The following is a 26802-nucleotide window of genomic DNA, read 5'->3' as shown; positions in this document are numbered from 1 at the left end:
CGCGTTTGGTATACCCCTCTTCTTTCCATGTAAAAACTGAGACAAAGGCATTAAGTACAGTTGCCTTCTCTGTCATCCGTAACTATCCTCCCATCATCGCCTTTTATGTCGGCAATGTGCTCTGGTCTTGCCTTTTTACTGTATCTAAAAAATGTCTTTGGATTTTTTTTACTCTCCTTCACTATGTGTCTTTCGTAATCTTTTTTTGGCCACCCTAACTGCGTTCTTACACTTCTTATTGCATTCCATGTAGTGTTGGAATGCTGACCCATCCCCTTTATATTGTTTTAAGGGGGATACCTTTAACCACTTGAGCCCTGAAAGGATTTACCCCCTTAATGACCAGGACATTTTTTGCAATACAGCACTGCATCGCTTCAACTGACAATTGCGTGGTCGCGCGACGTTGTACCCAAACAAAATTGATGTCCTTCCTTTCCCACAAATAGAGCTTTCTTTTGGTGGCATTTGATCATCTCTGCAGTTTTTATTTTTTGCACTATAAAAAACAAAAAAAGCGACAATTTTGAAACTAAAACAATATTTTTTACTTTTTGCTATAATACATATCCAATAAAAATAAAAAAATTCTGTCATCAGTTTAGGCCAATATATATTTTCTAATACATATTTTTGGTAAAAAAATTCTCAATAAAAGCTTATATTGATTGGTTTGCGCAAAAGTTATATCGTCTACAAAATAGGGAAAAGATGTATTGACTTTATTTTTTTTATTGTTTTTACTAGCAATGGCGGAGGACCAGCGATTTTTAGCGGGACTGCGACATTGCAGCGGACAAATCTGACCCTAAGTCAAACTTTCTGGTGACCAATGTCACCAATACAGTGATCAGTGCTATAAAAATGCACTGATCACTGTATAAATGGCACTGGCAGGGAAGGGGTTAACACTATGGATGATCAAAGGGTAAAGTGTTCCCTAGGGAGGTGCTTTCTAAATGTCAGGGGGATGGACTGACTCGAGTAGAGTGAGAGATCACTGTTCCTGATAACTAGGAACAGCAGATCTCTAAAGCCTCCTTTGTCAGAACGGGGATCCGCCTTGGTTACATAGGCAGATCCCCGTTCTAGCTCTGAGAAGCGATCACGGATGGCCAGCGGGCATCGCGGCCGCTGGGCATGTGCATCGGCTCCCGCGACGCGCTCTCTGTAGCCATTACAGGAAACAATGTACAGCTACGTCGTTTCGCGCAATAGAGCCGCCCTGCCACAGTATATGTGCAGTGGGCGGTCTTAAAGTGGTTAATATGCTCCTAAAGCATTCCCATTTTTCTTCCGTGTTCAATGTATCTAAAATTTGGTCCCAGTTGATGTCATGTAGTAATGACTGTAGTTCAGAAAAATGTACTCGTTTGAAATTTAGTGTTCTACCCTCGTGCGTCCTTTTTCTATGTTTTGCGTTAATTCTGATCATCCTATGATCACTAGATCCCAAGTTGTCCCGTATTTCCACACCTGAGATCAAACTTGGATCATTCGGAATAAATCTAGCAGGGCATTCTTTCTAGTTGGGAAATCCACCAAATTGGGATATGAAGTTATCCTGCAAGACATTTATAAAATGACGAGCCTTTAATGAGTGATATGTCCCCTCTGCCCAGTCAATATTAGGATAATTGAAGTCCCCCATTATGAAATAAGGGATTTGGGAGCCTGGTCCCCAGCCAGAGCTCACTGAGGAAAAGAGGGGGATCAAGTGGACTCTCTCGGTACAATACAAAGAGGGATACAATTGAATATGTAGACAATCATTTAAAATTTAGAAAAAAAGTTTATTGATACACAATACATGACAAAGAGTCAGTAATAAATTAAAAACATAGGTGACTTGGTCATGGACAGCGTTTCAACTAGTTTTGCGGGCTGAGCCACTTCATCAGGAAAAACATCTGCAATTTAATTGACACAAGATCAATGACAATATAGTCAATCATATACAGGAAATGTATATAGTTCAGAAAAATGTATATTGTACAAGGGTTAAAAAAAAAAAAAAAAAAAAAAAAAAAAAAAAGGAGAAAAGAAAAATGTAAGGCTGCTTACCCAAGTCCAGATGTCACCAGTAAGGTCTCCCGCGGCAACTGGGGGAGATTGCCAGCCCCCTGTATTTGAGGGCTTTTATATCATATTCATGTTTCAAGTATTAATCTGGACATATTATTTTTCCCTCTCAGAACAGGGGAGGGAGTACCTTTTCCATCGGTACCTCTTGGTATCCCCTATCACTGGTAAGTTTTTCCTTCTGGGTTCCCTTATATACTGCAATCCGCCAACTAGGTACATACTTTACATTCTCATTTTCACATGTCCAACGTGATTCACTTTCACCTCACTCCCCCACTCAAACGTGCAGGCCCTCCCTTCCCTCTCCCCCCCCCCCCCCCCATTTTTTCCTATTTCTCCCCCCCCCCTCCTTCCCCCTTCTTTTTCCCCTTTCCACCCACTCCATTCACTCCTATCCACTCCACTCACCTTACTCCCTCCCCTTTTCCTTCTTTGCCCCCCCCCCTTTCCTCCTCTCTCTTTCCCTCCTCCCATTCCCTCTTTGCCCCCTCTTCACTCCCCCCCCCCCTCCAACCCTGTTCCCCCCCCCCCCCCCCCCGCTTTCCTTCTTCCTCCTCTTTTCCACCTCCCCCCCCCTTCCACCCCCCCCATAGTCATTCCCTTTTGCCATTCCCCTCCATCCCCCAAAGTGGTGCACATTTTTGCTTTCTGTCACATCAATTTAGTTCGGTTGTTTGAGTAGTATTTTTTCACATTTGAACCACTAACCTTTTTCTTTTGGTAACCTTCCACTAATCCATATCACTTAAAAGCGGTAGTAAACCGCTGACTCCCCCCCCCCCCCTACACCTGTAAAGGGAAAAGGCATAATGAGCTAGTATGCACCGCATACTAGTTCATTATGAGATACTTACCTTAGAACGAGGCACCGGCATCTCTCCCGGTCCACGCTGAGGGAGCTGACATTTCCCCTCGGCATGTCTTCCGGGTATCGCAGCTCCGGCGCCGCGATGTCGTCACTCCCGCGCACGGCCGCGAGAGGCTTTTTTCCGGCAAGGTCCGGCGTTTTCCGAGCTTTCAGCAGAGAATCCCCTGTGCGCATGTGCCGCGTCTCATTGCGAGGGGAATATCTCCTAAACCGTACAGGTTTAGGAGTTTTTTTTTTTTTTTTTTTTTTTTTTTACGTACAGGTAAGCCTTATTATAGGCTTACCTGTAGGTAAAAGTTTAAAAAAATAGGTATACAACCGCTTTAATTTTATTTATCCCACTTCCATTCCTGTGCGTTCCCCTCTATTTGCTACCGAGTTTTTTGGTTCATCTACCTTATGCACTCTATTTTACCCAGACTCCAGCCCCTTGCCAATCTCCCCCATTTCCTGCAGGAGACCTCACTGGTAACATCTTGTGCTGTTTGCACATCAGGACTTGGATAAGCAGCCTCACATTTTTCCTCCCCCCCCCCGTACAATATACATTTTTCTGAACTGTATATATTTCCTGTATACGATTGACTATATTCCCATTGATCTTGTGTTGATGAAATTGCAGATGATTTTCCTGATGCAGCAGCCCCCCCCCCCCCCAGCCCCCATTTTACTTACCTGACCCAGATCTTTCTCCGGCCGGGAACGAGCACACCAGCTCTACCTGGTGTCTCCTGTCCCGATTGGATAGATAGCAGCGCAGCCATTGGCTCCCGCTGCTGTCAATCAAATCCAATGACATGGCGCCGGGGGGTGTGGCAGAGTCCTGCATTCTGTGTAAATGAATACAGATGCGGGACTCAGGAGCGCGCCCGCACGGGTGTCCACCAAGAAGAGCGCTTCTCCAACGTGGACACTCGATGCGGGGAGGAGCCACCAGCGCCGCTGAGGGACCCCAGAAGAGGAGGACCAGGGCCACTTTGTGCAAAACTAACTGCACAGTGGAGGTAATTATGACATGTTTTTTTAAAATGAGGTTTTACAACCCCTTTACGACTGAATCAATAGTAATGCAAATCCTTTGGCAGGTAAAACAGCTGATAAATGCATTTAATCTGTGTATTTAGTCCCTGTATTTCAGTTTTGATGTTCTTTTTTGCAACCAGTGAAAAACAAAGACTCTCAAACTGAAAATGCAGGATGGCAATAAAAAAGTATTGCATGACATCTGTACAAATTTAAAAAATGCCAGACTGCCATGATTGTCAAATCAATGTCAAAATATTTTCCCCCCCTAAATATGGAAGTTAGCAATGATTACCTTGGATATGGGCATTTTATTCTGCAATTATCAATAATTTTACTGTCCAGAAAGAGTTATAGATGGAATAGAACTATGCGGGATGCCTTTCTCATTGAAGCAAGGCACAAATTTAAGTGTACAAATTCTGATTGAACCGTATCAGGAAGATTTTTTTTAGTATTAAAGTGTGAAAAATTGGTCACTGTAACAGACTCTCATACAGATAAAAGAATGTTAGTTAAGAAAATAGAATATGTACATATTATTCCTAGTAATTTGGGATTTTATAGCCATTTTAAATTCACAAGGAAAACATTTTAGGCGTTCGGGTCCTTACACATGATATTGAAATATGAATGCTGGACTTTCCTGGCAGAAAGTTCCTGCCCAAAAAAAAAAAAAAAAAAATAATAAAAATGTATAAAACACAACTCAGAAAGTTAGCCCGGCAGCCAAGATTCACCCTCTTGAGCAGATATTTAGCCTACTTTCACACTTAGACCGCCCGAGCTTTAGCGGTCAAGCGCCGCTAGTTTTAGTGGTGCTGTGCGGGTGGGAGCGGGGCGATTTTAACCCCAAAGAAGGGGTTAAACACACCACTGCTAAAGCTCTTTGCAGGCGCTTCGGCAGCGCTGCCCATTGATTTCAATGGCAGGGGCGATGTATACACCGCAACAAAGATGCCGTTTGCAGGACTTTTTTTCCCCATCCTGCAAGCGCACCACCCCAGTGTGAAAGCACTTGGGCTTTCTCATCCTTATTGGTAATCAGTCCAATTCAGGGTAAATCCCTTGTTCAGCAATCTTAAAATGAAAAAACGTGGATGAAACACAATATCTTGTTTCAGAAACTTTCCAGATTTCCTTGCTCTAGTCTTTATACATCAGCCGTGTCACATGCAACTTTTTCTATACTGTTAGGCAAATGGTTTGCTACACAAAGCCATATTTGTAGGATAAGTTCACCTATACAAGAAACAAATGCACATTCCCCCCCCCCCCCCCCCCCCAGGTAAAAAAAATAAAAATAAGCATTTATTTTTTGTTTTGTTCGTAAGCTGTAAAACATTGCACCCACGATCAGCAGATTGTGGGTGCAATGCCACAGTCCTGCAGACTGTCTGCCCATACCTCTGAGACGGACAGGCAGTTACACTCTGACAAAAAGAATCAATGAACAGCTCCCTGGTAGTTAATTAAGAACTACAAGCTGACAGCCACAAAGGATTGTAGTTTTTACATTCACAGAACACTGTGAATAAATGGGGAGGGTGCAGTGTTTTTTGCAGATTGGAACAGTGAGCGTTGGGTTGGGGGGAGGTGGAGAAGATCTCTCACTGTCAAAATGGGGGATCGGATAAGGTGATCGCCATAAAAATGGTTGTGCGGGGTACGGAGGCCTCCTGGGCCCCTGAAACTCTGTGTGATTCCCTTTATTAAAGGTGTTTACCTTTTCTTACACGGTGATGGTTGTATTAATGACTATGTACACACACACACACATATATCCTTTAAGCAGAAACACTAAGGCAGTCCATATTGGTCCGATAACCACATCCACAGACTCAATGTGGATGGATGAATCCTTCCTGCTGCGGCATTGTATAAATAATGATCACTGTTGCCGCCAGATCTGATAATTCAGGAAAAACCTGACAGGCTGGTTGTATGCAAGTCGATCGATAGATCAACTTATGTACAACCAGCCTGCTCATACATGGATCGAAATTCAGCTGGTCACTGCTGAACAGACTACATTTTGATCCATGTATGGCCTGCATAACTGCTGTTTGTTGTTAAACAATTCATTTTTACTGAGCCATCGTTTACTACAGATTAAAGAATCGAGTCACAATTGAATTACAACACATAGGGTAGAGCTGCACGATTCTGGGAAAAATGAGAATCGCGATTCTTTTGCTTAGAATACAGATCACGATTCTCTTGCGATTCTTTAAAATGGTTAAATTTAAAAGAGAAAAATCAGCTGTAGACGGCGCATGCGCAATCAACACGCCGCTCGCTCCCGATGCTCGGGGCTGGTTATTCATTTAATACAGCAAGGGGCGGATGCTTTTCTCAAAGGGGCGGATGCTATTCTCAAAGGGGCGGATATATAGTTAAACCATATATCCGCCCCTTTGAGAAAAGTATCCGCCCCTTGCTGTATTAAATAACCAGCCCCGAGCATTGGGAGCAAGCGGCGTGTTGATTGCGCAGTCCAGGCCGGCACTATGCTCTATGCTGACTGACATCAGTTCCGGTTGCTGACGTCAGTTCCGATATCGGCGCCATTTGCGTTCCACGCTGGTTCCGTGTTTCCGACTGGGAGATCCGGAAAATCGAGCTAATCCAGCTTGCAGATCGCGCAGGGGTGGTGAATCGAAATCACGATCTTGTATACGATTAATCATGCAGCTCTAACATAGGGGGTTATTTACTAAAGGGAAATCCACTTTGCACTGAAAGTACACTTGGAAGTAAAGTCACTGTAGATCCGAGAGGGACATGCAAGGAAAATAAAAAAACAGCATTTTAGCTTGCACGATTGGATGATAAAATCAGCAGAGCTTCCACTCATTTCAGATCTACCCCTTAGATTTAGAGCGACTGCACTTTCAAGTGCACTTGCATTTCTTAAATAACCCCCATATTCTAGTTAGCCATTACACTCACAGCTTAGCAGTCAACTGTTACCCAACACTACACTTTTGTCTGCCTGTAGTTCCTGCAAAATGATGACAATAGACACATCAAACAGTTATATATTTTGGGTTCCCCCCCCCCCCATTTATAGACATTTTTAAATTAAGATACTGAAACTGAACAACCTCCTTAAAAATATAATTGTATGGGCTCTTTCACACGGGGCGGATCAGTGATGATCCGCCCCGTGAACACCCGCTTGCTCAGCGGGGATCGCTCCGCCAATCCCCGCTGAGCAGAAAGATGACAGGTCCATCGCTGCACACTGTGCAGCTACGGACCTGTCAGAGCGCCGCTCTCCCCTATGGGGGATCGGATGATGACGGACCGTAGTGTCCGTCGTCACCCGATAACGGATGGAAAAGTAGGTTTTTCCTCCATTACACTTTTCGGATCGGAGCGGGTCGGATGTCAGCGGATATGTCACCGCTGACATCCGACGTTCCATAGGATACATGTATGTCCGTTTTTCATCTGAAAACGGAAGGATGAAAAAGGACATACGGATCCCTCGTGTGAAAGAGGCCTATCTTTGCACAGCAAAAGCAAAAGTTGGATACTTCTGTAAAGGTGGAAGGTTTTTGTACCCTAATGCAGGGGTCAACCCCCGGTCCCCGGCCCACTACCGCGCCGTAGCGCTTCTGCAGCTGGGCCGCCAGTCCAGGCCGCCAGCAAGAGACAGCGCTGGGTGGATGGAAGAAGCGAGTGGGCGGACAAGCAGAGATAATATCTCTCTCCGCTCCCCGCATCACCGCTCTTCCACCCTCAAAGCCAGTGCTCTGTGTCAGTGTCGGAGGTGCGGCGGGAGCAGAGAGATGACATCATCTCATACTCACCGCTCTCATGTTCCTCACTGTATGAAAACAGATTCTGTTCAGCGGTGCAGATTGCCTGCCCCCCCCCCGGGCAGCTAACCAGGAATGGCAGAAGGGGGCGTGTGCTGAGACTTGTAGTTCACCCCCTCAGCTGTCTGCCTGACAGACCACAAGTGGTGCTCCACTCACTCCGCATCTGATGACAGGCAACGTGGCAAGTGACAATTCACATCTTGTGGCAGTAAGCGTGGCAGGCGATGTGGCAAGTGACATTCCGCATCTGGTGGCAGGCAGCGTGGCAAGTGACTATCCACATCTGGTAGCAGGCGAAGCACTCAGGGCTCCCACTGATTCTACATTATGGTGAGTTGAACTATTTCATTCACACCAACCATTGCCCGCGAAAAATCGTGAGGACCCCCCCCCCCCCCCCCCCGGTCCTTGGCACAATTTTCTTCTACACAGCCGGTCCCAAAAAGGTTGGGGACCATTGGATTCTCTGCGCGAAGGTTAAAAGAACTTCACTGATCAGGATTCACTCCAGCCCCCCTTACTTGAGCACAATCTCAATCCAGCATGTGCTTGAGAGCGTCTCTCTCTCTCTCTCTCTCTCTCTCATCACAGTCTGCGAGGAATGAGCCAGGGGCAAGCTGCTTGCTATGGGGCCATCCTGCAGGGGGGAGGGGGAGGAGCACCAGTGGTGGACTTGAGAAGAGGAAAATTGGGGCTACGCTGTGCAAAACCATTGCACAGAGCAGGTAAGTATGACATTTCTTTCCCCCCCCCCCCCATTTACAATCTTTTTTCAATTCTAGCACTTGCAGTTTTTTTTTACAATATAATTTATAGTGCACGGTGCTTAGCCATCATGTCATGGTATTGCTAATTACTGGTGTCCAATTATTTTTGGGCCAAACAAAAAAAAAAAAAAAAAAAAAGAAGGAAGAAGGATACAGTAATATCGCTACCCTAAAAAGAGAAAATGCACTGGGCATAGAGGCATATAGGATCTATACATGCAGGTTGTGTGTGTGGGGGGGGGGGGGGGGGGGGGGGACACTTCGCAGGAGTAGAATGAAAACAGATCACACTTCAGGCTGTGTTCCACTGATGCGAATTGGATGCTGGTTTCCCTGCATCTAATTTGTATGACAGGAGACTGACTGGCTCTCAATGGAGCCGGTTTACACATCTCCGGGCGCATTGCACAAGGGCCCTGTGCATCTTTGGCTCCATTTCAGGTCCAAATTCAGGCAAAAATTTGGGCCCGATTCCCCCCCGAAAAAGAGAACAGGGATGCACCTGACTCCTGCTGTGGCCGCATCCGCACACAGTATGAACCCAGCCTTTTGCCCTGTACACACGGTCGGACTTTCCGACAAAATATGTGCGATCGGAGCTTGTCGGAAATTCCAACCGTGTGTGGGCTCCATCGGACTTTTTCCATCAGAATTTCTGACACACAAAGTTTGAGATCATGCTATAAAATTTTCCGACAACAAAATCCGATCCTTTAAATTCCGATCGTGTGTAGACAAATCCGACGGACAAAGTGCCACGCATGCTCAGAATAAATTAAGAGACTAAAGCAATTGGCTATTGCCCAGTTTATAGTCCTGACGTACGTGTTTTACGTCACCGCGTTTGGATATTCCGACAACTTTGTGTGACTGTGTGTATGCAAGACAAGTTTGAGCCAACATCCGTCGGAAAAAATCCATGGATTTTGTTGACGGAATGTCCGATCAATGTCCGACCGTGTGTACGAGGCATTAGACTGTAAAGGCCCCTTTCACATGGGCCAAATCCGGTCTTCTCAGCAGGGGATCTGTAAGCTGATCCCCAGATGAGCGGAGTGGGTGGATGATAGATCTGTGTCTACTCCACTGATGCTAAATGGACACGCTCTGCTCTTTGGGCAGTTGGATGTAAACAGACTGTTTGCACCTAACTACCTTCCGATCTGATCAGAGGGCAACGGATGTCCTTCTGTTTGTTTTTAATGGATCGGATTGGAGATAGGCAGGTGTAAATGGACACAAGTCTGTTTACATCCGCTCCTCCATAAAAGATGAACGGAGGGTCTAAAAAAAATGTATTAATTTAAAAAAACGGACAGGCAGATTGATCGGACCGCTTGTGTGGAAGGAGCCTAAAGAAAGTCTAAAGCCTCGTACACACGATCAGATTGTTGGCCAACAAAACCGTGGACTTTAGCCAAAAGGGCGTTGGCCCAAACTTGTCTTGCATACAAACGGCAAGGAATTGTCGGCTAAAAGAAACCACGACCGTAGTGACGTACTACGTGATTTTCAGCCCTTTAGTGCCACCCTATGGGCTCCTTCTGCTAATTTTGTGTTAGTAGAAGTTTGGTAAGTGTTGATTAGCGCTTTTCATTTAGTGCCTGAACGGCCGTTCGTCAATCAGACATGTTGCGGAATCGGAGGAGATAACGTTATTTATTATTGGAGTTAATGCTTTGACATTTTTTTGGTTGAATAATGATTTGATATATTTTTGGATGCATAGAATGCACCTTTTGGTTAAGTTCTATTGGCAGATAGCATGTCAAATATCATTTGTTTTCTTTTTTAATGCACAATAAAAAAAAATTGTGTTTTACTTCAAAAAACAGTTTGGGAGTAGGCAGTTACAGTTAAAAAAAAAAAAAAACAATGTAAAATTAACAAGGGACACCAACATAGTTGTATCTTTGATCTTAAAAACTACAGGATAATGGTGCTGTGGTAACTTGCACCGAAGAAAAAAGGGGGGGGGGGGAGCATAATATTATTCTTGATATCACTAGAAGAAAAAAAAAAAAGCCTTTAAAAATTTGTTTGCAATAACGCCATCAGTATCACCAGCAAAGCAGCTTCATTATTATTAAAGAAGAGGAGAATGTGCGCTGCATTTTGAGATTTCATAGTTTGCCACGTCACGAATGTTAATTCTCCATTACGAAAGCTAGTTTACAAGACCGACCGCTTCTGGCTCGTCCTTGCTTCTGAGCATGCGTGTTTGGACTTTGGACTTTTGTCTGACGGACTTCTGTACACACGCTCGGAAAAACCAACAACAGACATTTGTTCGCGGGAAATTTTAAAACCTGCAATTCAACATTTGTCCGCAGAAAATCCGACAACTGTCCGATGGAGCAGACACATGGTCGGATTTTCCACCAACAGCCTATCATCACACTTTTCCCGTCGGAAAATCCGATCATGTGTATGAGGCTTAAGGCCTCATGTACACTGCTGCAGGTAAACAGACATTTAGGGGCAGTTGGGCCCCTGAACTCTCTTCTATGTTGTTATCTTATCAGTACATGTACATTGTGTAGTTTATAGTTGTTTAGAGGCAGTGGAGTTTAGTAGCATTTTTTCAGGACGGAAGTTAATTTGCATTTGGAACGGCACATGATTGTAACCGTGTGCAATCACGTCTAAACGCGGTAACTCGCATTTAGCCGCGTTTCGTTTGTAGGCATTTTTAATGGAGATACATTTCTAACCATTTACAATGCAAAAAGCGCTTCTAAAACGCAAACACGGCATTTAAAGGCAGTACAACTGATGTTTTTAACCGTCGGTTACTAGCTGTTAAAGAGGGAGTCCACCTAAAAAAAAAAAAAAAAAAAAAAAAAGGATTAAAAGCCAGCAGCTACAAATACCGCAGCTGCTGACTTTTAATAAATGGACACTTACCTGTCCTGGAGTCCAGCGATGTCGGCAGCCGAAGCATCTCTCAGGTGCTGCCACCGCCATTCTCTGTGAGGGAATCAGGAAGTGAAGCGTAGCGGCTTCACTTCCCAGTTCCCTGCTGCGCATGCGCGAGTCGCTCTGCGCGTCCTTACTGGTCCCCGATATCTCCTGGGACCTGTGTGTTTCCCAGGAGACAGCGGGGGGGGGGGGGCAGGAAAGGGCGTGACTCCGCGGGAGTCTATTCCAGGATTCCAGAAAGTGGGTGCAAATACCTGTATTAGACAGGTATCTGCAAAAGGGCGCCAACTGTGGCACTGGAGGGGGAGGGGGGGGGGGATCAGATGAGCGGAAGTTCCACTTTTGGGTGGAACACCGCTTTAAGTTCAGGAGAAGTTTTAAATAGTTCCTGTGTACATGAAGCCTAAACGAGGCCAAAGAAAAAAATATGCGCAGAGCAAGATTTCTTCAATCAGTGCCACTGGACAAAGGTGTAATGATCTATACAACATGCCTCAGAAAAATTAGCTTAACCACTTCCTTACCCGCCCATAGACATATCACATTCGCAGATGGGATCTCCCATCCTGGGTGGGCGTCATATGACGTCCTCGGCTTCCCGGCGATATAGGTTGCCTGTGCCCACCGCATCTCCGATGAGCCCGTCCACATGCCCGGCAGCCGCGACGTCCACCGGGCACTCGCGATCGCTCGTTACAGCGCAGGACCGTGGATATGTATGTGTAAACACACAGATGCACTTCCTGTCAGAGGAGAGGAGACCGGTGTTCATACTTGGTATGAACACACAATCGATCAGTCTCCTCCCCTAGTCGGTCCCCACCCCCTACAGTTAGAATCACTCCCTAAGTAACACATTTAACCCCTTGATCGTTCCCTAGTGTTAACCCCTTCCCTGCCAGTGACATTTATAGCACTGATCGCTGTATAACTGTCAGTGGTCCCAAAATAGTGTCAAAGTGTCCGATATGTCCGCCAAAATGTCACAGTCGCAATAAAAATTAAAAAATTAGCAGATCGCCGCCATTACTGGTAAAAAATAAATAAATAAAAATGCTATAAATCTATCCCCTATTTTGTAGGCACTATAACTATTGCGCAAACCAATCACACAGTGGTGTAGTGGGTAGCACTTTTGCCTAGCAGTAAAAAGGGTCGCCGGTTTGAATCCCAACCAAGACACTACCTGCCTGGAGTTTGCATGTTCTCCCTGTGCCTGCATGGGTTTCCTCCGGGTACTCCGGTTTCCTCCCACAGTCCAAAGACATACTGGTAGGTTAATTGGATCCTGTCTAAATTGTCCCTAGTATGTATGAATGTGAGTTAGGGACATTAGATTATAAGCTCCTTGGGGGTAGGGACTGATGTGAATGTACAATGTATATGTAAAGCGCTGCGTAAATTGACGGAGCTATACAAGTACCTGAAATAAATAAATATATGCTTATAGTGATTTTTTTTTACCAAAAATATGTAGAAGAATACATATCGGTCTAAACTGAGAAATTTTTTTTTTTTTTAATTTGGGATATTTATTATAGCAAAAAATGTTTTGTTTTTTTTTGTTTGTTTTTGTTTTTTTTTTTCAAACGTCTCGCTCTTCTTTTGTTTATAGCGCAAAAAATAAAAACCGCAGGAGGTGAAAGCTATTTGTGGGGAAAAAAAAGTTACAAAAAAAAATGTAATTTGGGTACAGTGTTGCATGACCGTGTAATTGTCATTCAAAATGTTACAGCGCTGAAAACTGAAAATTGGCCTGGGCAGGAAGGGGGTGAAAATGCCCGGTATTGAAGTGGTTAAAACAAGATAGATAGATAGATGTATATATTTATATTAATTTTTTTTTTCAAACTGAAACTGCCCAAGCAGAGACAACATAGCAAGTAAAACAAGGAGGACAAACTTCAGGCAGGCCAACGTACTGTGTTACTTTCCCAATGATACAAAGCCCAGATAGGCGCACACACGAGCAGGGTCACCTCCTAGATTAGAAGCTCTGCTCAGTAACAAGTAATTAGCGCCGCTGACAACAGAAGGGCTCCAGGGGCGGGGTGTCTCGGTGACGTCATGATACCTCAGGTGAACACTGCAGACCTTCCCTAGGGGCCCCGTCCTCTCCTATCACACACAACACATGAGGAAGTTCACAGATAACTTACCCAACAAAGATTCCTCACTACGACTTCTCTGTCTGCCGCCCTCCTCCTGTCCCACTGCCCCGAGCTCAGTCTCCGCGACACCGTCCTGCTGCTCCACAGGAACCACAGTGAAGTTAGTGGGCATCCTGAGGGGGTCAGGCGGGGAGCGCCGATACCTGGACTACACCAGAGCCCCGCTGTCACAGGGCACCAACACTAGGAAGAGAAGAAGGGTCAGATTGATAGAGGCTGTTCTCTTCCCCGCCCCGGTCCGCTCTCCGCCCGCTCCTTTAACCACCTAGCGCCCGGCTAATATCAGTGCCTGGGAGCTCATGGGTTAAGTCAGGTGGGCGGGGCGGCCAGTCAGACACCGCGCTGGCACGTGACAGCCATCGATGGACAATCATCTGACTGCTAGAGACGGGCGCTGGGCTGCTGCCGCCAAAACGGTTTAAACATGATCATCCCCTTTAACCTCTCCGTGCCAGCGACGTCTCCACTCACACTAATAGTTACCAAACCGAAATTATCCGAGGAAAGTCAGCACAGAGGTGTAATGATAGCAGTACTGATAGCATTCCTGTCAGATCTCTGTGCTGGGAACCAGGGACACCTTTTAGCCATAGGCCTTGTAGTCCTCCATGGAACACTCCTAGTTCATTGATACTTCCTTCATCTCTCCAAATGGAAGCCACTTACCTCTGTACTGGTATAGAGTCTGCAGGAGCCTGGCATGGCACCCTTCACCCACAAACACATCTTCCCTGCAAACATTTGTGTATTTATTATTCTAGGTATAAAAACATGGACTTTTAGTTCCTTTTGGGATAAAGATTTTACATGAATAAATAAAAGCTGATCATTGTAAGCACCCCCATCAATGGTAAATGGTTTGTCTCACCCTTGTAACTACCACTTTTGCTTGGTCTGGGCACTTAAAGCGGAGGTTCACACAAAAATTGAACCTCCACTTTTTGGAACCCTCGCCCCTCCGGTGTCACATTTGGCACCTTTCAGGGGGGAGGGGGGTGCAGATACCTGTCTAATTCAGGTATTTGCACCCACTTCTGGCATAGACTCCCACGGGAGTCTATGCCTCTTCCTGTCCCCCCGCGCTGTCTGCTGGGACACACACGGGTCCCAGGAGATAGCGGGGACCAGTTAGGACGTGCAGCGCGACTTGCACATGCGCAGTAGGGAATCGGGAAGTGAAGCCGCAATGCTTCACTTCCTGATTCCCTCAAAGAGAATAGTGGCAGCAGCTGCCGAGGGACGGGTCGGCCTCGGGTACCGACACCGCTGGATTCAGGGACAGGTGAGTGTCCTTATTTTAAAAGTCAGTAGCTGCTGACTTAAAAAAAAATTTTTTGCGGGACTCCCTCTTTAAACCCCCCTCCTGCCCAGACCAATTTTTAGCTTTCAGCGCTGTCACACTATGAATGACAATTGCGCGGTCATGCTACACTGTACTCCAATTTTTTCACACAAATGGAGCTTTCTTTTAATGGTATTTAATCAACACTTGGGTTTTTATTTCTTGCTAAACAAAAAAAGACAGAAATTTGAAAAAAAAAAAGTTTCATAGTTTGTTATACAATTTTGCAAATGGGTAATTTTTCTCCTTCATTGATATTCACAGATGAGGCTGCACTGATGGGCTGCACTGATAGGCATTGATGGGCACTGGTAGGTGGTATTGATAGGTAGCACTGGTGATGAGGCACTGATTGGTGACATTTATAGGTGGCACTGATGGGTGGTACTGTGGGCACTGGTAGGTTGCACAGGTGGGCACAGAAGCCTCTGCAGAGGCTCTCCACGATCGGGACTGATGTCCCTCTCACAGCCGCCAGTGGTCAGCTTTTTTTTCGTGAGGAGAAAAAATGGCCGATTACCGGCTCTGACAGCTGATCACATGGTAAGGGGTCTTATGCATAGGATGCATTAAGGTGAAAAAACACGAGGGTTTACAACCCCTTTAACCCTTTCCTGCCAAGCATACGCACATATGCAGACTCAGAAGTAAGTCTTCCATATGTGTGTGCTTTCTATATTCTTTAGAATTCTTACATCATTTTAGAATTTTCACTTCCTCATTGAGCACTGGGAGAAAGCTGATTGGAGCAAAGGCACACGCCCCCACTCTACATAGGTAGAAGAACGAATAAACTTTCAGAGCTGTGCTGTGACAGGGAAGCTTTCTGCTAATCTATTTATAGCAACCTCCCATGACACAAACTTCAGGCTGCTTTTATCTCCTATCTCAGAGAACTTGTCAGAAGTTATCATGCTGATAACAGAGAAATGAAACAGCAGAAATACATGGGAGAGAGATAAGTAAACAATACAGATATACAGTTAGGTCCATATATATTTGGACACAGGCACAATTTTAGATTTTTTTTAAGGAACCAAAACAAATTCAAGTTATGGTTATATAATGGATATTGTCTTAAAGTGCACACTTTCAGGTTTAATTTGGGGGTATGTGCATCCAAATCAGAGGAAGGGTTTAGGAATTACAGCTCTTAAGAATAGCCACCCCCCTTTTTCAAGGGACCAAAAATAGTTGGACAATTGAATCAAAAGCCGTTTCATGGCCAGGTGTGGACTACTCCTTCGTCATTTCTTCATCAATTAAGCAGGTAAAAGGTCTAGAGTTAATTCTAAGGCCCCATACACACTATTAGATTTTCTGCAGAGTTTTGTCTTCAGATTTACCAAAACCCTGTAGTGCAAGGGCCTGCCTGATTGCATACAAATTGGAACTCAAATGCCGCATACACACAATCGAATTTTCCGACAACAAATGTTGGATGTGAGCTTGTTGGCGGAAAGTCCGACCGTGTGTATGCTCCATCGAACAATTGTTGTCGGACTTTCCGCCAACAAATGTTGGCTAGCAGGTACTCAAATTTTCCACCAACAAATTTTTGTTGTCGGACTTTCCGATTGTGTGTACACAAGTCCGTCGCACAAAAGTCCACGCATGCTCGGAATCAAGTACAAGCCGGAAGCGCTCGGTCTTGTAAAACTAGCATTCGAAATGGAGACATCACGTACGTCTTGTACGTCACTACGTTCATAATTGTTGGCCAACATTTGTGTGACCGTGTGTATGCAAGACAAGTTGGAGCTAACACCCTTCAAACAAAAATCCACGGTTTTGTAGTCAGAAAGTCCGATCGTGTGTACGGGACATAAGGCTGCTTTCACACTGAGGCGGTTTACAGGCGCTATAGCGCTAAAAATATTGTTTGCATAGCGCCTGTAAAGAGCCTCTCCTCTCACTCCAATGTAAAAGCCCGAGTGCGCTGGCAGGACGCCAAAAAAAGTCCTGCAAGCAGCATCTTTGCAGAGGTGTATACACCGCTCCTAAAGCGCCCCTGCCCATTAAAATCAATAGCGGCGCTTTACCGCCGATGCCCCAGTGTGAAAGTAGCCTGAGGCCAGGTTTACACTAGTGCGACAAACGCTCCGACATTGGGAGCTTATGTCACATGACGTGTAAAAATCAAAGTTTCCCTATGGGTGCCGTCTTAACTGGTCCGATACAAGTCGGTCCGACTTTGAAAATGCTCCCTGTACTACTTTGGTCCGACTTTGATCCAACTTCAGCCCATTGACTATCATTGAAGTCGGATCAAAGTCGGATTGCCGTCTTGCATGATCCAACTTTGGCATGCAACTTGTGTTCTGATGATCTTGAGAGGGAACTCCACGCCAAATTTTAAATAAAAAACCGGCATGGGTTCCCCCTCCAAGAGCATACCAGGCCCTTCGGTCTGATATGGATTTTAAGGGGAACCCCTTACGCCCAAAAAACGGTGTGGGGGTCCCCCCAAACTCCATACCAGACCCTTTACCGAGCACGCAGCCCAGCCGGTCAGGAAAGGGGGTGGGGACGGGCGAGCACCCCCCCTCCTGAACCGTACCAGGCCACATGCCCTCAACATAGGGGGTGGGTGCTTTGGGGCAGGGGGGGTCCTGTGGCCCCCCCGCCCCAAAGCACCTTGTCCCCATGTTGATGAGGACAAGGGCCTCTTCCCGACAACCCTGGCCGTTGGTTGTCGGGGTCTGCGGGTGGGGGGCTTATTGGAATCCAGGAGCCCCCCTTAATAAGGGGGGCCCCAGCCCTATGTGAATGAGTGTGGGGTACATCGTACCCCTACCCATTCACCTGGGGGGAAAAAAGTGTAAAAAAAACACACTAGACAGGTTTTTAAAGTAATTTATTAGGCAGCTCGGGGGGTCTTCTTACGACTTCGGGGGTCTCTTCCGACTTCTCCGCGCTCTCCGGCCTCTTCTCCGTGCTCTCCGGTTCTTCTCCCGGGCTCCTCCTCTATCTTCTGCTCTTTTGCTAGCGTTGGCCTGGTCTTCTCCATCGTCTTCTTCCCTCCGGTCTTTTCCCGATGTTGACACTACGCTCTCTCCCGCTGTAATGCCGTGTGTGCGGTGCACAACAACTTATATAGGCATGGGGCGTGGTCACCAGGTGATGTCACCCGGTGACCCTGCCCCTTATGATGTCACCACCCCATCATGCACCCAGTGACCACACCCCATGTGACTGCGCACACGGCATTACAGCGGGAGAGAGCGTCGTGTCAACATCGGAAGGAGACCGGAGGGAAGAAGACAACGGAGAAGACCGGGCCAACGCTAGCAAAAGAGCAGAAGATAGCAGAGGAGCCCGGCAGAAGACACCAGAGAGCGGGAGAAGAAGCGGAGACCAGGAGAAGAGGCCGGAGAGCGGGAGAAGAGGCCGGAAGAGACCCCCAAGTCAGAAGAGACCCCCGGAGCTGCCTAATAAATTACTTTAAAAACCAGTCTAGTGTGTTCTTTTTATTGACACTTTTCCCCCAGGTGAATGGGTAGGGGTACGATGTACCACATACTCATTAACATAGGGTGGGGGGCCGGAATCTGGGGGCCCCCTTATTAAAGGGGGCTCCCGGATTCCGATAAGCCCCCCGCCCGCATCCCCCGACAACCAACGGCCAGGGTTGTCGGGAAGAGGCCCTTGTCCTCATCAACATGGGGACAAGGTGCTTTAGGGTAGGGGGGTTGCAGGGCGCCCTCCTGCCCCAAAGCATCCACCCCCCCATGTTGAGGGCATGCGGCCTGGTACAGTTCAGGAGGGAGGGGGGCGCTCGCTCGTCCCTACCCCCTTTCCTGACCAGCCGGGCTGCGTGCTCGGATAAGGGTCTGGTATGGATTTTGGGGGGACCCCCACACCGTTTTTTCGGCGTAGGGGGTTCCCCTTAAAATCCACATCAGACTGAAGGGCCTGGTATGCTCTTGGAGACCATACTGGTCTTTTATTTAAAATTTGGCGTGGAGTTCCCCCTCAAGATTCATACCAAACACAGTGCCTGGTATTGGTGGAAATCCAAGTCGGATCCCTGTTCATTGAAAGTTGGATGTAGGCTTCAAGTTGCAGGGCAAAGTCGGATCCAAAGTAGGACGGCTGTCATGTCGCACCAGTGTAAATTCGGCCTGAGGCCGGGTTGACTCAACGCTCTCTCCTGCTCTAATGCTGGGTGCGCGATGTGCCACTACTTATATTGGCATGGGGCGGGGTCAACAAAGGCACGCCTTTTATGACATCACCGCCCATCATGCCCTGGACGGTGACGTCATAAGAGGTGGGGCTTCCAGATACTGTCAAGCGGAGACCCCGCCCCATGCCAATATAAGTAGTGGCATACTGTGCACCCAGCATGAGCGAAAGAACCGGAGAGAGAGTGGAGAAGAACTGACAGAGGCAGAAGAGGAGGTAGAAGAGCCGGAGAGGGGAGAAGAGATCGGAAGAGACTACAGAGCTGCCTTAATAAATGACTTTAAAAACCTGTGTAATGTGTTTTATTTTTTACACTTTTTTTTAGGTGAATGGGTACGGGTACAATGTATTCCATACTCATTCACATAGGGTGGGGGGGGCTGGGATCTGATGGCCCCCTTGTTAAATACCAGATTCCGATAAGCCCCCCGAAACCAACGGTCAGTGTTGTCGGGAACAGGCCTTGTCCTCATCAACATGGGGACAAGGTGCTTTTGGGTGCCCCTGCCCCAAAGCGCTCACCCCCCCATGTTGAGGGCATGTGGCCTGGTACGGTTCAGGAGGGGGGGCTCGCTCGTCCCCACCCCCTTTCCTGACCTGCCAGGCTGTGTGCTCGGATAAGGGTCTGGTATGGATCTTGGGGGGGACCCCACACCGTTTTTTCGGTGTAGGGATTCCCCATAAAATCTATACCAGCCAAAGGGCTCTTGGAGGGGAAACCCATGCCGTTTTTTTTTTAATTTGGCGTGGAGTTTCCTTTCAAGATCATCAGTGCACAAGTCGCGTGCCAAAGTCAGATCAGTTAAGACGGCGATCCAACTTTGATCCGACTTCAGTGATATTTAATGGGCTGAAGTAGGATCAAAGTCGGACCAGTGTAGTGCAGGGAGCATTTTCAAAGTCAGACCGACTCGTGTCGGACCAGTTAAGATGGCTCCCATAGGGAAACATTGATTTTCACATGTCATGCGACATGAACTCCCAATGTCGTAGCGTTTGTTGTACCAGTGTGAACCCGGCCTCAGTGTGGTATTTGCATTTGGAATCTATTGCTGTGAACCTACATCATGCTTTCAAATGAGCTGTCCATGCAAGTGAAACAGGCCATTGTAAGGCTTTAAAATGAAACAATTCCATCATAGAGATAGCAGCAACATTAGGAGTGGCCAAATCAACAGGCACAATTTGGTACATCCTGAGGAAAGAAGAACACACTGGTGAGTTCAGCAACATAAAAAGAATGATCGCAGGATCCGGTCTATGGTAAAGAAAAACCCATTCACAACATGCAGACAAGTGAAGGACACTCTCCAGGAGGTGGGCGTATCATTGTCAAAGTCTACAATCAAGAGAAGACTTTACAAAAGCAAATACAGAGGGTTCACTACAAGGTGAAAACCATTCATAAGCCTAAAAAATAGAAAAACCAGATTAGACTTTGCCAAAAAAAAATCTAAAAAAGCCAGACCAGTTCTGGAAAAGCATTCTTTGGATGGCTGAAACTAAGATTAATCTGTATCAGAATGATAGCAAGAAAAGAGTGTGGAGAAGGCTTGGAACAGTTCATTATACAAAGCACACGTCATCATCTGTAAAACATGGTGGAGGCAGTGTGATGGCATGGGCATGCATGGCTTCCAGTGGCACTGGGTCATTGGTGTTTATTGATGAGTCATTGCCAGAAAAGGATTCTCAACAAAATATAAAAAATGAACATTTTATTTATACATTTTATTCATTTGTCCAATTACATTTGAGCCCCTGGAAATGGGGGGACTGTGTATAAAAATAGTTGCAGTTCCTACAATTTGTACTTGATATATATGTTCAACCCTGCTGTCCAGATATGATTATGGTTCATGTTTTTATATATGTTTTTTGTATGAGATGTATGTTTTTTATTCTAGATAGTGAGACCTGTTTCTCTAAACACCCCCTGATTGTGTCCTGACGAAGCGAAACACGTTGACGCACAGGGGCTCACTACGTTCAGATGGTGCAATTTTCCATTTTGCGCCGTGTTTCTCCTATTTATAATTCACTTTGCACAATTTTAATTCTTACTGTGTTTTGTTCTTTTTAAATAATTGTATTTTGTACAAATAAAAATATATTTTTTAAATTGCATTATCGTCCATTGTGCCTCTAAAGTCTGACCTAGGGCTTTTTTGCCCCTTTCCCCCCCCTTTTTTTGTTTCTATATTCATAGTTTACGGATTTGGCCATAGGAGTATTTTTGCTCTAGTTATTAACTTATGTTCAACCCCTTAAATTAAAGCTGAAAGTCTGCACTTCAAATTCATTTGGATTGTTTCATTTTAATTTTATTCTGGTGGCATACAGCGCCAAAAGTATGAATATTGTGCCTGTGTCCAAATATATATGGACCTAATGCCGCGCACACACGGCCGGACTTCCCGACAGAAAAAGGACTTTTTCTGTCGGCATTTCTGATGGACTCAGATATAGAACATGTTCTAAATCTTTCCGTCGGAAATGCAGACAGAGTTTAGCCCATTGGCAAGTCCGCTCGTGTATACGCAGCATAACTGTATGTGCCCTGGTCTAATTTCATGAATTGGGTTTACATCCAATTTAAGGGTACTTTCATACTGGGGTGGTGCCGGCATTAGCGGTAAAGCGCCGCTAGTTTTAGTGGCGCTTTACCGCTGTTATAGTGGCACTTTTCGGCCGCTAGTGGGGTGCTTTTAATCCCTGCTAGTGGCCGAAAAAAGGGTAAAAAGCGCCCGTGTTGTGGTGCTGCCGGAGCGCTTTGCAAGCGCTTCGGCAGCGCTGCCGATTCATTTGAATGGGCAGGGCATTTTGGGAGCGATGTATACACCGCCCCAAAGATGCTGCTTGCAAGACTTTTCTTCCCATCCTGCAAGCACACTGCCCCAGAGTGAAAGCACTTGGGCTTTCACACTGGGGTGGTTTGAGAGGCGCTCTACAGCCGCTAATTTTAGCGCTCAAACACCTGAAATGGGCCCCAGCTCTGCCCCCCCGGGTAAGTGGGTAGGGGTACTATGTACCGCATACTCGTTCAAAATTGGGGGCGGGATGTGCCCCAAAGAACACCCCCCCCCCGATGTTGAGGGCATGCCCTGGCAGGCTGCATGCTTGGATAAGATGGATTTTGTGGGTGACCCCAAGCCGTTTTTTTTTTTAAATTTTGGCGTGGGGTTTCCCCTCAAAATCCATACTAGACCCGTAGGGCCCGGTATGGATTGGGGGGGACCCCTATGTCGTTTTTTTTTTTTTTCAATACGGTTAGCATTTTTAACATTGCCTCTGAGCACAAGTCACATGTCACAAGTCGGATCAGTTAAGATGCAGATCCAACTTCTATGCGACTTCAATTAAATTCAAGGGGCTGAAATCGGACCCAAGTCGGACCACAGTAGTGCAGGAACCTTTTCAAAAGTCGGACTGACACAAGTTGGACCAGTTAAGACAACTCTTATAAGGAAACATTTATTTTTACATGTCATGCGACTTGTGCTCTCAAAGTCAGAGTGCTTGTCGCATCAGTGTGAACCAGGCCTTAATGTTTACTATAGTTAACCCTGGCTGTACTGTGCTGGCAGATCTTGAGTATTGTCAGTCCTAACAAAGGGTTAAAGATCTAGAAACTGGGCCTCTGAATTGTATGGGAATGAGGGAACACTCAGTTCATCCTTCTTATGCTGGCCATACATGGCTCAGGTTTTTTTGTTCAGCCAGCAGGCTAAAGGAAAAATACTGATCCGTTGCCTCCATCCACGCATTCAAGGTGGATGGGGGAATCCTTCCTACTGTGTCATTGTATTCTGACATTTTTCAACAAGCCCATTCATTAGACATTGATCGACCTTTCATGAACTGGACCAGTCATAGATGGACCGAGTTTACTGGTCCCTACCAAACGGACAAATTTTGATAAATCTATATGCAGCTTTAGTTAGGGGGAACAGACTGAGTTTACTCTTATTTCAAATTGTTCAGAATAGCTTTTTTTTTTTTTTTTGCAAACACAAGTGAATGGAAAAACAAAAATTGTGTTTTTGTTTTTTTATTGCTAAAACAATTTCTTTCACTTGAATTTTATTTTTTAGAAACTACAAGAAAAATGCACAGTTACAAAAATACTATGTGAAAATATGAACAAGTTCAGAAGGACCACTGGTCCCGAGCAACATTATGTGGTTAGATAATATAGGGTTAGTAAGAGCCCTGCCTGGAGATGGAAAGTCTCATCTGACTGCGTCAAACGCACCTTGGCCACATGGAAAAAGGTGTTATGGTCAGATGAAATTGAATTATTTGGCGGGAATCCAATACAGCCAAATAACACCATTTCCACAGTAAAGCATGGAGGTGGTAATATCCTGTTTTGGGGGTGTTTCTCTGCAGCAGGGACTGGAGCACTTGTCAGGATAGAATAAAAATAGATGGGGCAAAATACCAACAAATTCTTGAGGAAAATCTGCTGCCCTTTGCCAGAAAGTTGTCAATGGGAAGAAGGTTTACCTTCCAAAATGACAATGACCCAAAGCAGGAGAAAAAGGTGAATGTCCTTGCATGGATTAGTCAGAGCCCAGACTTAAACCCCATAGAAAATCTATGGAATGACTTGAAGACTGCAGTCCACAAACGGTCACCATCAAATTTAATTGAACTTGAGTAGTATTGCAAAGTCTAAATTTGCACTTGGATGTTATACACTGCAAAGTCGTTTAACCTTAGGGCATGTCCTCCATATATGCTTCACGTCTTCTAGGTCTGAAATTCCCTAAAGCATGTAGAGGAGTAGGAAGGGAGGCATTTACCAATTCTAGCTGGAGTAAAGTACCACCGGGACAGGACTTTGAAAGATTTTTATCAAGTTATAACATTGCGGGAGGAAGGGAATAATCAATAATGCCTCCCAAATTTTTTTCCATGTCTCAGGGGTGTTTTTTTTTTTTTAAGTGCATGCAAACCCTTACCTTTACAACAACTCATTCAGTTTATAATAGAAATGCATGGATTTCGCTGCTGAGATCCAATGCAGATGTGCTCAATACTTGAATGATAGGAGAAAATTGAGTGTTCTCGACATACCTTATGCAATGTTATACCCTGCCAAATTACATATAGTGGATGAGGGTACGTATTTCTTAGAGACACCTGCACTGGCTGCGACCTAGTTGGAATGTCCGTGGTGTACACAATCCCATGAAAAGACTTGTTATGTTCTTGACAGTACAGCAGTTTAACCCTTAACTTTTGAGACGTTAAACTTTCCAAAACATTCCAAGTTCTCTACACAATACCACCCCATCCACTCAAATTATTTAGGGGCGTAAGCATATTGATTTCTAATGGGGCAAATACATTAACTACTTAACCCCCAGGCCAATTCTGACATTTCTGTCATACTTGTAAAAATCTGCATTTTTTTGCTAGAACATTTAGAACTTCCAAACATTATTTTTTTTTCAAATACAATTGTTTGGTAAAATATGTCATGCCTTAAAATTTCATACACCCATGGAATAATTACATATATAGTTACATAGTAGGTTAGGCCGAAAAAAGACACAAGTCCATCAAGTCCAACCCATGTTTGTGATTATTTGTCTGTATTGCATTGTATATCTCTGTATGTTGCAGTTGTTCAGGTGCTTATATAATAGTTTCTTGAAACTATCGGTGCCCCCCCGCTGAGACCACCGCCTGTGGAAGGGAATTCCACATCCTTGCCGCTCTTACAGTAAAGTAAACCTCTTTTCTTCTAATTTTAATGAGTGGCCACGAGTCTCCCTTCTGCGAAAAAGTTTTATCCCTATTGTGGGGTCACCAATATGGTATTTGTATATTGAAATCATATCCCCTCTCAAATGTCTCTTCTCCGGAGAGAATAAGTTTAGTGCTCGCAACCTTTCCTCATAACTAATATCCTCCAGACCCGTTTAGCTTTGTTGCTCTTCTTTGTACTCTCTCCATTTCCAGTACATCCTTCCTGAGGACTGGTGCCCAGAACTGGACAGCATACTCTAGGTGCGGCCGGACTAGAGTCTTGTAGAGCGGGCGAATTATCGTTTATCTCTGAAATTAATTCCCTTTTTAATGCATGACAATATTCTTTTTGCTTTGTTAGCAGCAGCTTGGCATTGCATGCCATTGCTGAGCCTATCATCTACTAGGACCCCCAGGTCCTTTTCCATCCTAGATTCCCCCAGAGGTTCTCCCCCCAGTGTATAAATGGTGACAAACTACAGTACATAAAAATCTTCAAAGGCGACAATCTTACATAAGCTCTTATACTATTTCCGTACCTTACCAGTGAGAGTCCCTCCACATTTCCTCTGCCTGCTCCAGAGCAGGATCTTATGCTTTTATCTGGGCCAATAACATCCTAGAATCTCTTCATACATAGACTACAAGGGGGCTTGGGGTTCCCCATGTCTCCAAATACTACCTAACCGCCCAGATTTCCCAACTGACCCTGCTTCATGCCTCCTCCAATGTCCCCTATGGGTGCTCTTGGAGTTCCCCAACTGCGCCCCTCTCTCCATACAGGTGCTTTTTTTGGGCTCCCACGGAAACTACGCCCGACGGCGTTAAGCCCTCAAATGCAACATAGCTTGCATTTATTTGACTCAGTGAGGTACTTGAGCTCCCTTAGGTCTCCCTCTTCACCCCTGCTACCTATTACTAATAACCCCTCCATTCCTCCTAGCATTGTCCAGCCTCATGCGTTCGCGTGGTGGACTTCCTGTGGTCTTACACATGTACGCCATTTTTTGCCCACCCGATCATTTCATGAGTCCCACGGCGCTCCCCAGTCAGAGTTCTTTCACTATCTTCAGCTTCAACACTGGATAGCTCCGGCGTACCTCTTCCTATCCGTTCCAGAAAACCACTTTTGAACACATCTGTCAACACTCCCTGGGCTCCTCGGGTCTTATCTCCACTCTCTATGCATCTTTGAATGGCCGATCATCTTTCATTTCACTTTCCTATGCGGCTCAGTGGGAATAAGTTTTGGGTACTGGGATCGATCCGGCAGATTGGGGCAAAGCTTGGTATTTGGTTGCTAAATGTTTATTCAATACTGCCACCTTAGGGATGGCGTACAAAATGTTGTTGCAGTGGTACTGGTTTCTGGCTCGTGTTGCCCATTCCAAAGACTTCTAGTAATCGCGGTTTCTGGGGATGTGGCCCTTGTGGGGATGTTTTACATACCTGGTGGATATGCTCACGATTGGTGGGCTTTTGGTTCCAAGTGTTTGGCTCGCTGTATTCCCTGTTTCACCTGAATATCCAAAAGAAGGTTAAATTCGCTTTGCTCTATCCCAGGCTTATTTGCTCATCAATAAAAACTGGCATCCTACTTGTTTATAGCAAAAAGGATGATCGCCCAGGCCTGGAAGAAACCTACAGTATCCTTCCAGGGAGTGATAGACCGTTTGATGGCCATGATGCTTAATGATAAGTGTGTGTTTAAAGAGCAGATGGTTATCTTCTAAAAATCGTTTACTAAAGGGGAGGTTCACCTCCGTTTTTCGGAACCCTCGCCCCCTCCGGTGTCACATTTGGCACCTTTCAGGGGGAGGGGGGTGCAGATACCTGTCTAAGACAG

General features: G+C 45.6%; 1 protein-coding gene across 3 annotated transcripts in view; it reads right to left on the bottom strand.

Moving 5' to 3' along the window:
- The window catches only part of SLC12A7 (solute carrier family 12 member 7), a 919795-nt gene that overhangs the window by 717448 nt on the left and 175545 nt on the right, over nucleotides 1–26802 (bottom strand). Inside the window, exon 1 of one of the 3 annotated variants that reach the window (XM_073630659.1) lies at nucleotides 13655–14002. The exons of the other annotated variants lie outside the window; for them this stretch is intronic. Within the exon in view, the coding sequence (XP_073486760.1) occupies nucleotides 13655–13778 (124 nt within the window). The 5' untranslated portion in view covers nucleotides 13779–14002. Of the gene's footprint in view, nucleotides 1–13654; nucleotides 14003–26802 lie in introns of those variants that run through there. 3 annotated transcript variants of the gene reach the window in all.

The sequence above is a fragment of the Aquarana catesbeiana genome, linkage group LG05 (genome assembly GCF_042186555.1).
Source record: "Aquarana catesbeiana isolate 2022-GZ linkage group LG05, ASM4218655v1, whole genome shotgun sequence".
NCBI lineage: Eukaryota > Metazoa > Chordata > Amphibia > Anura > Ranidae > Aquarana > Aquarana catesbeiana.
Note: the sequence above shows the minus strand (reverse complement) of the source record. Positions and strands in the feature narration are given on the sequence as shown.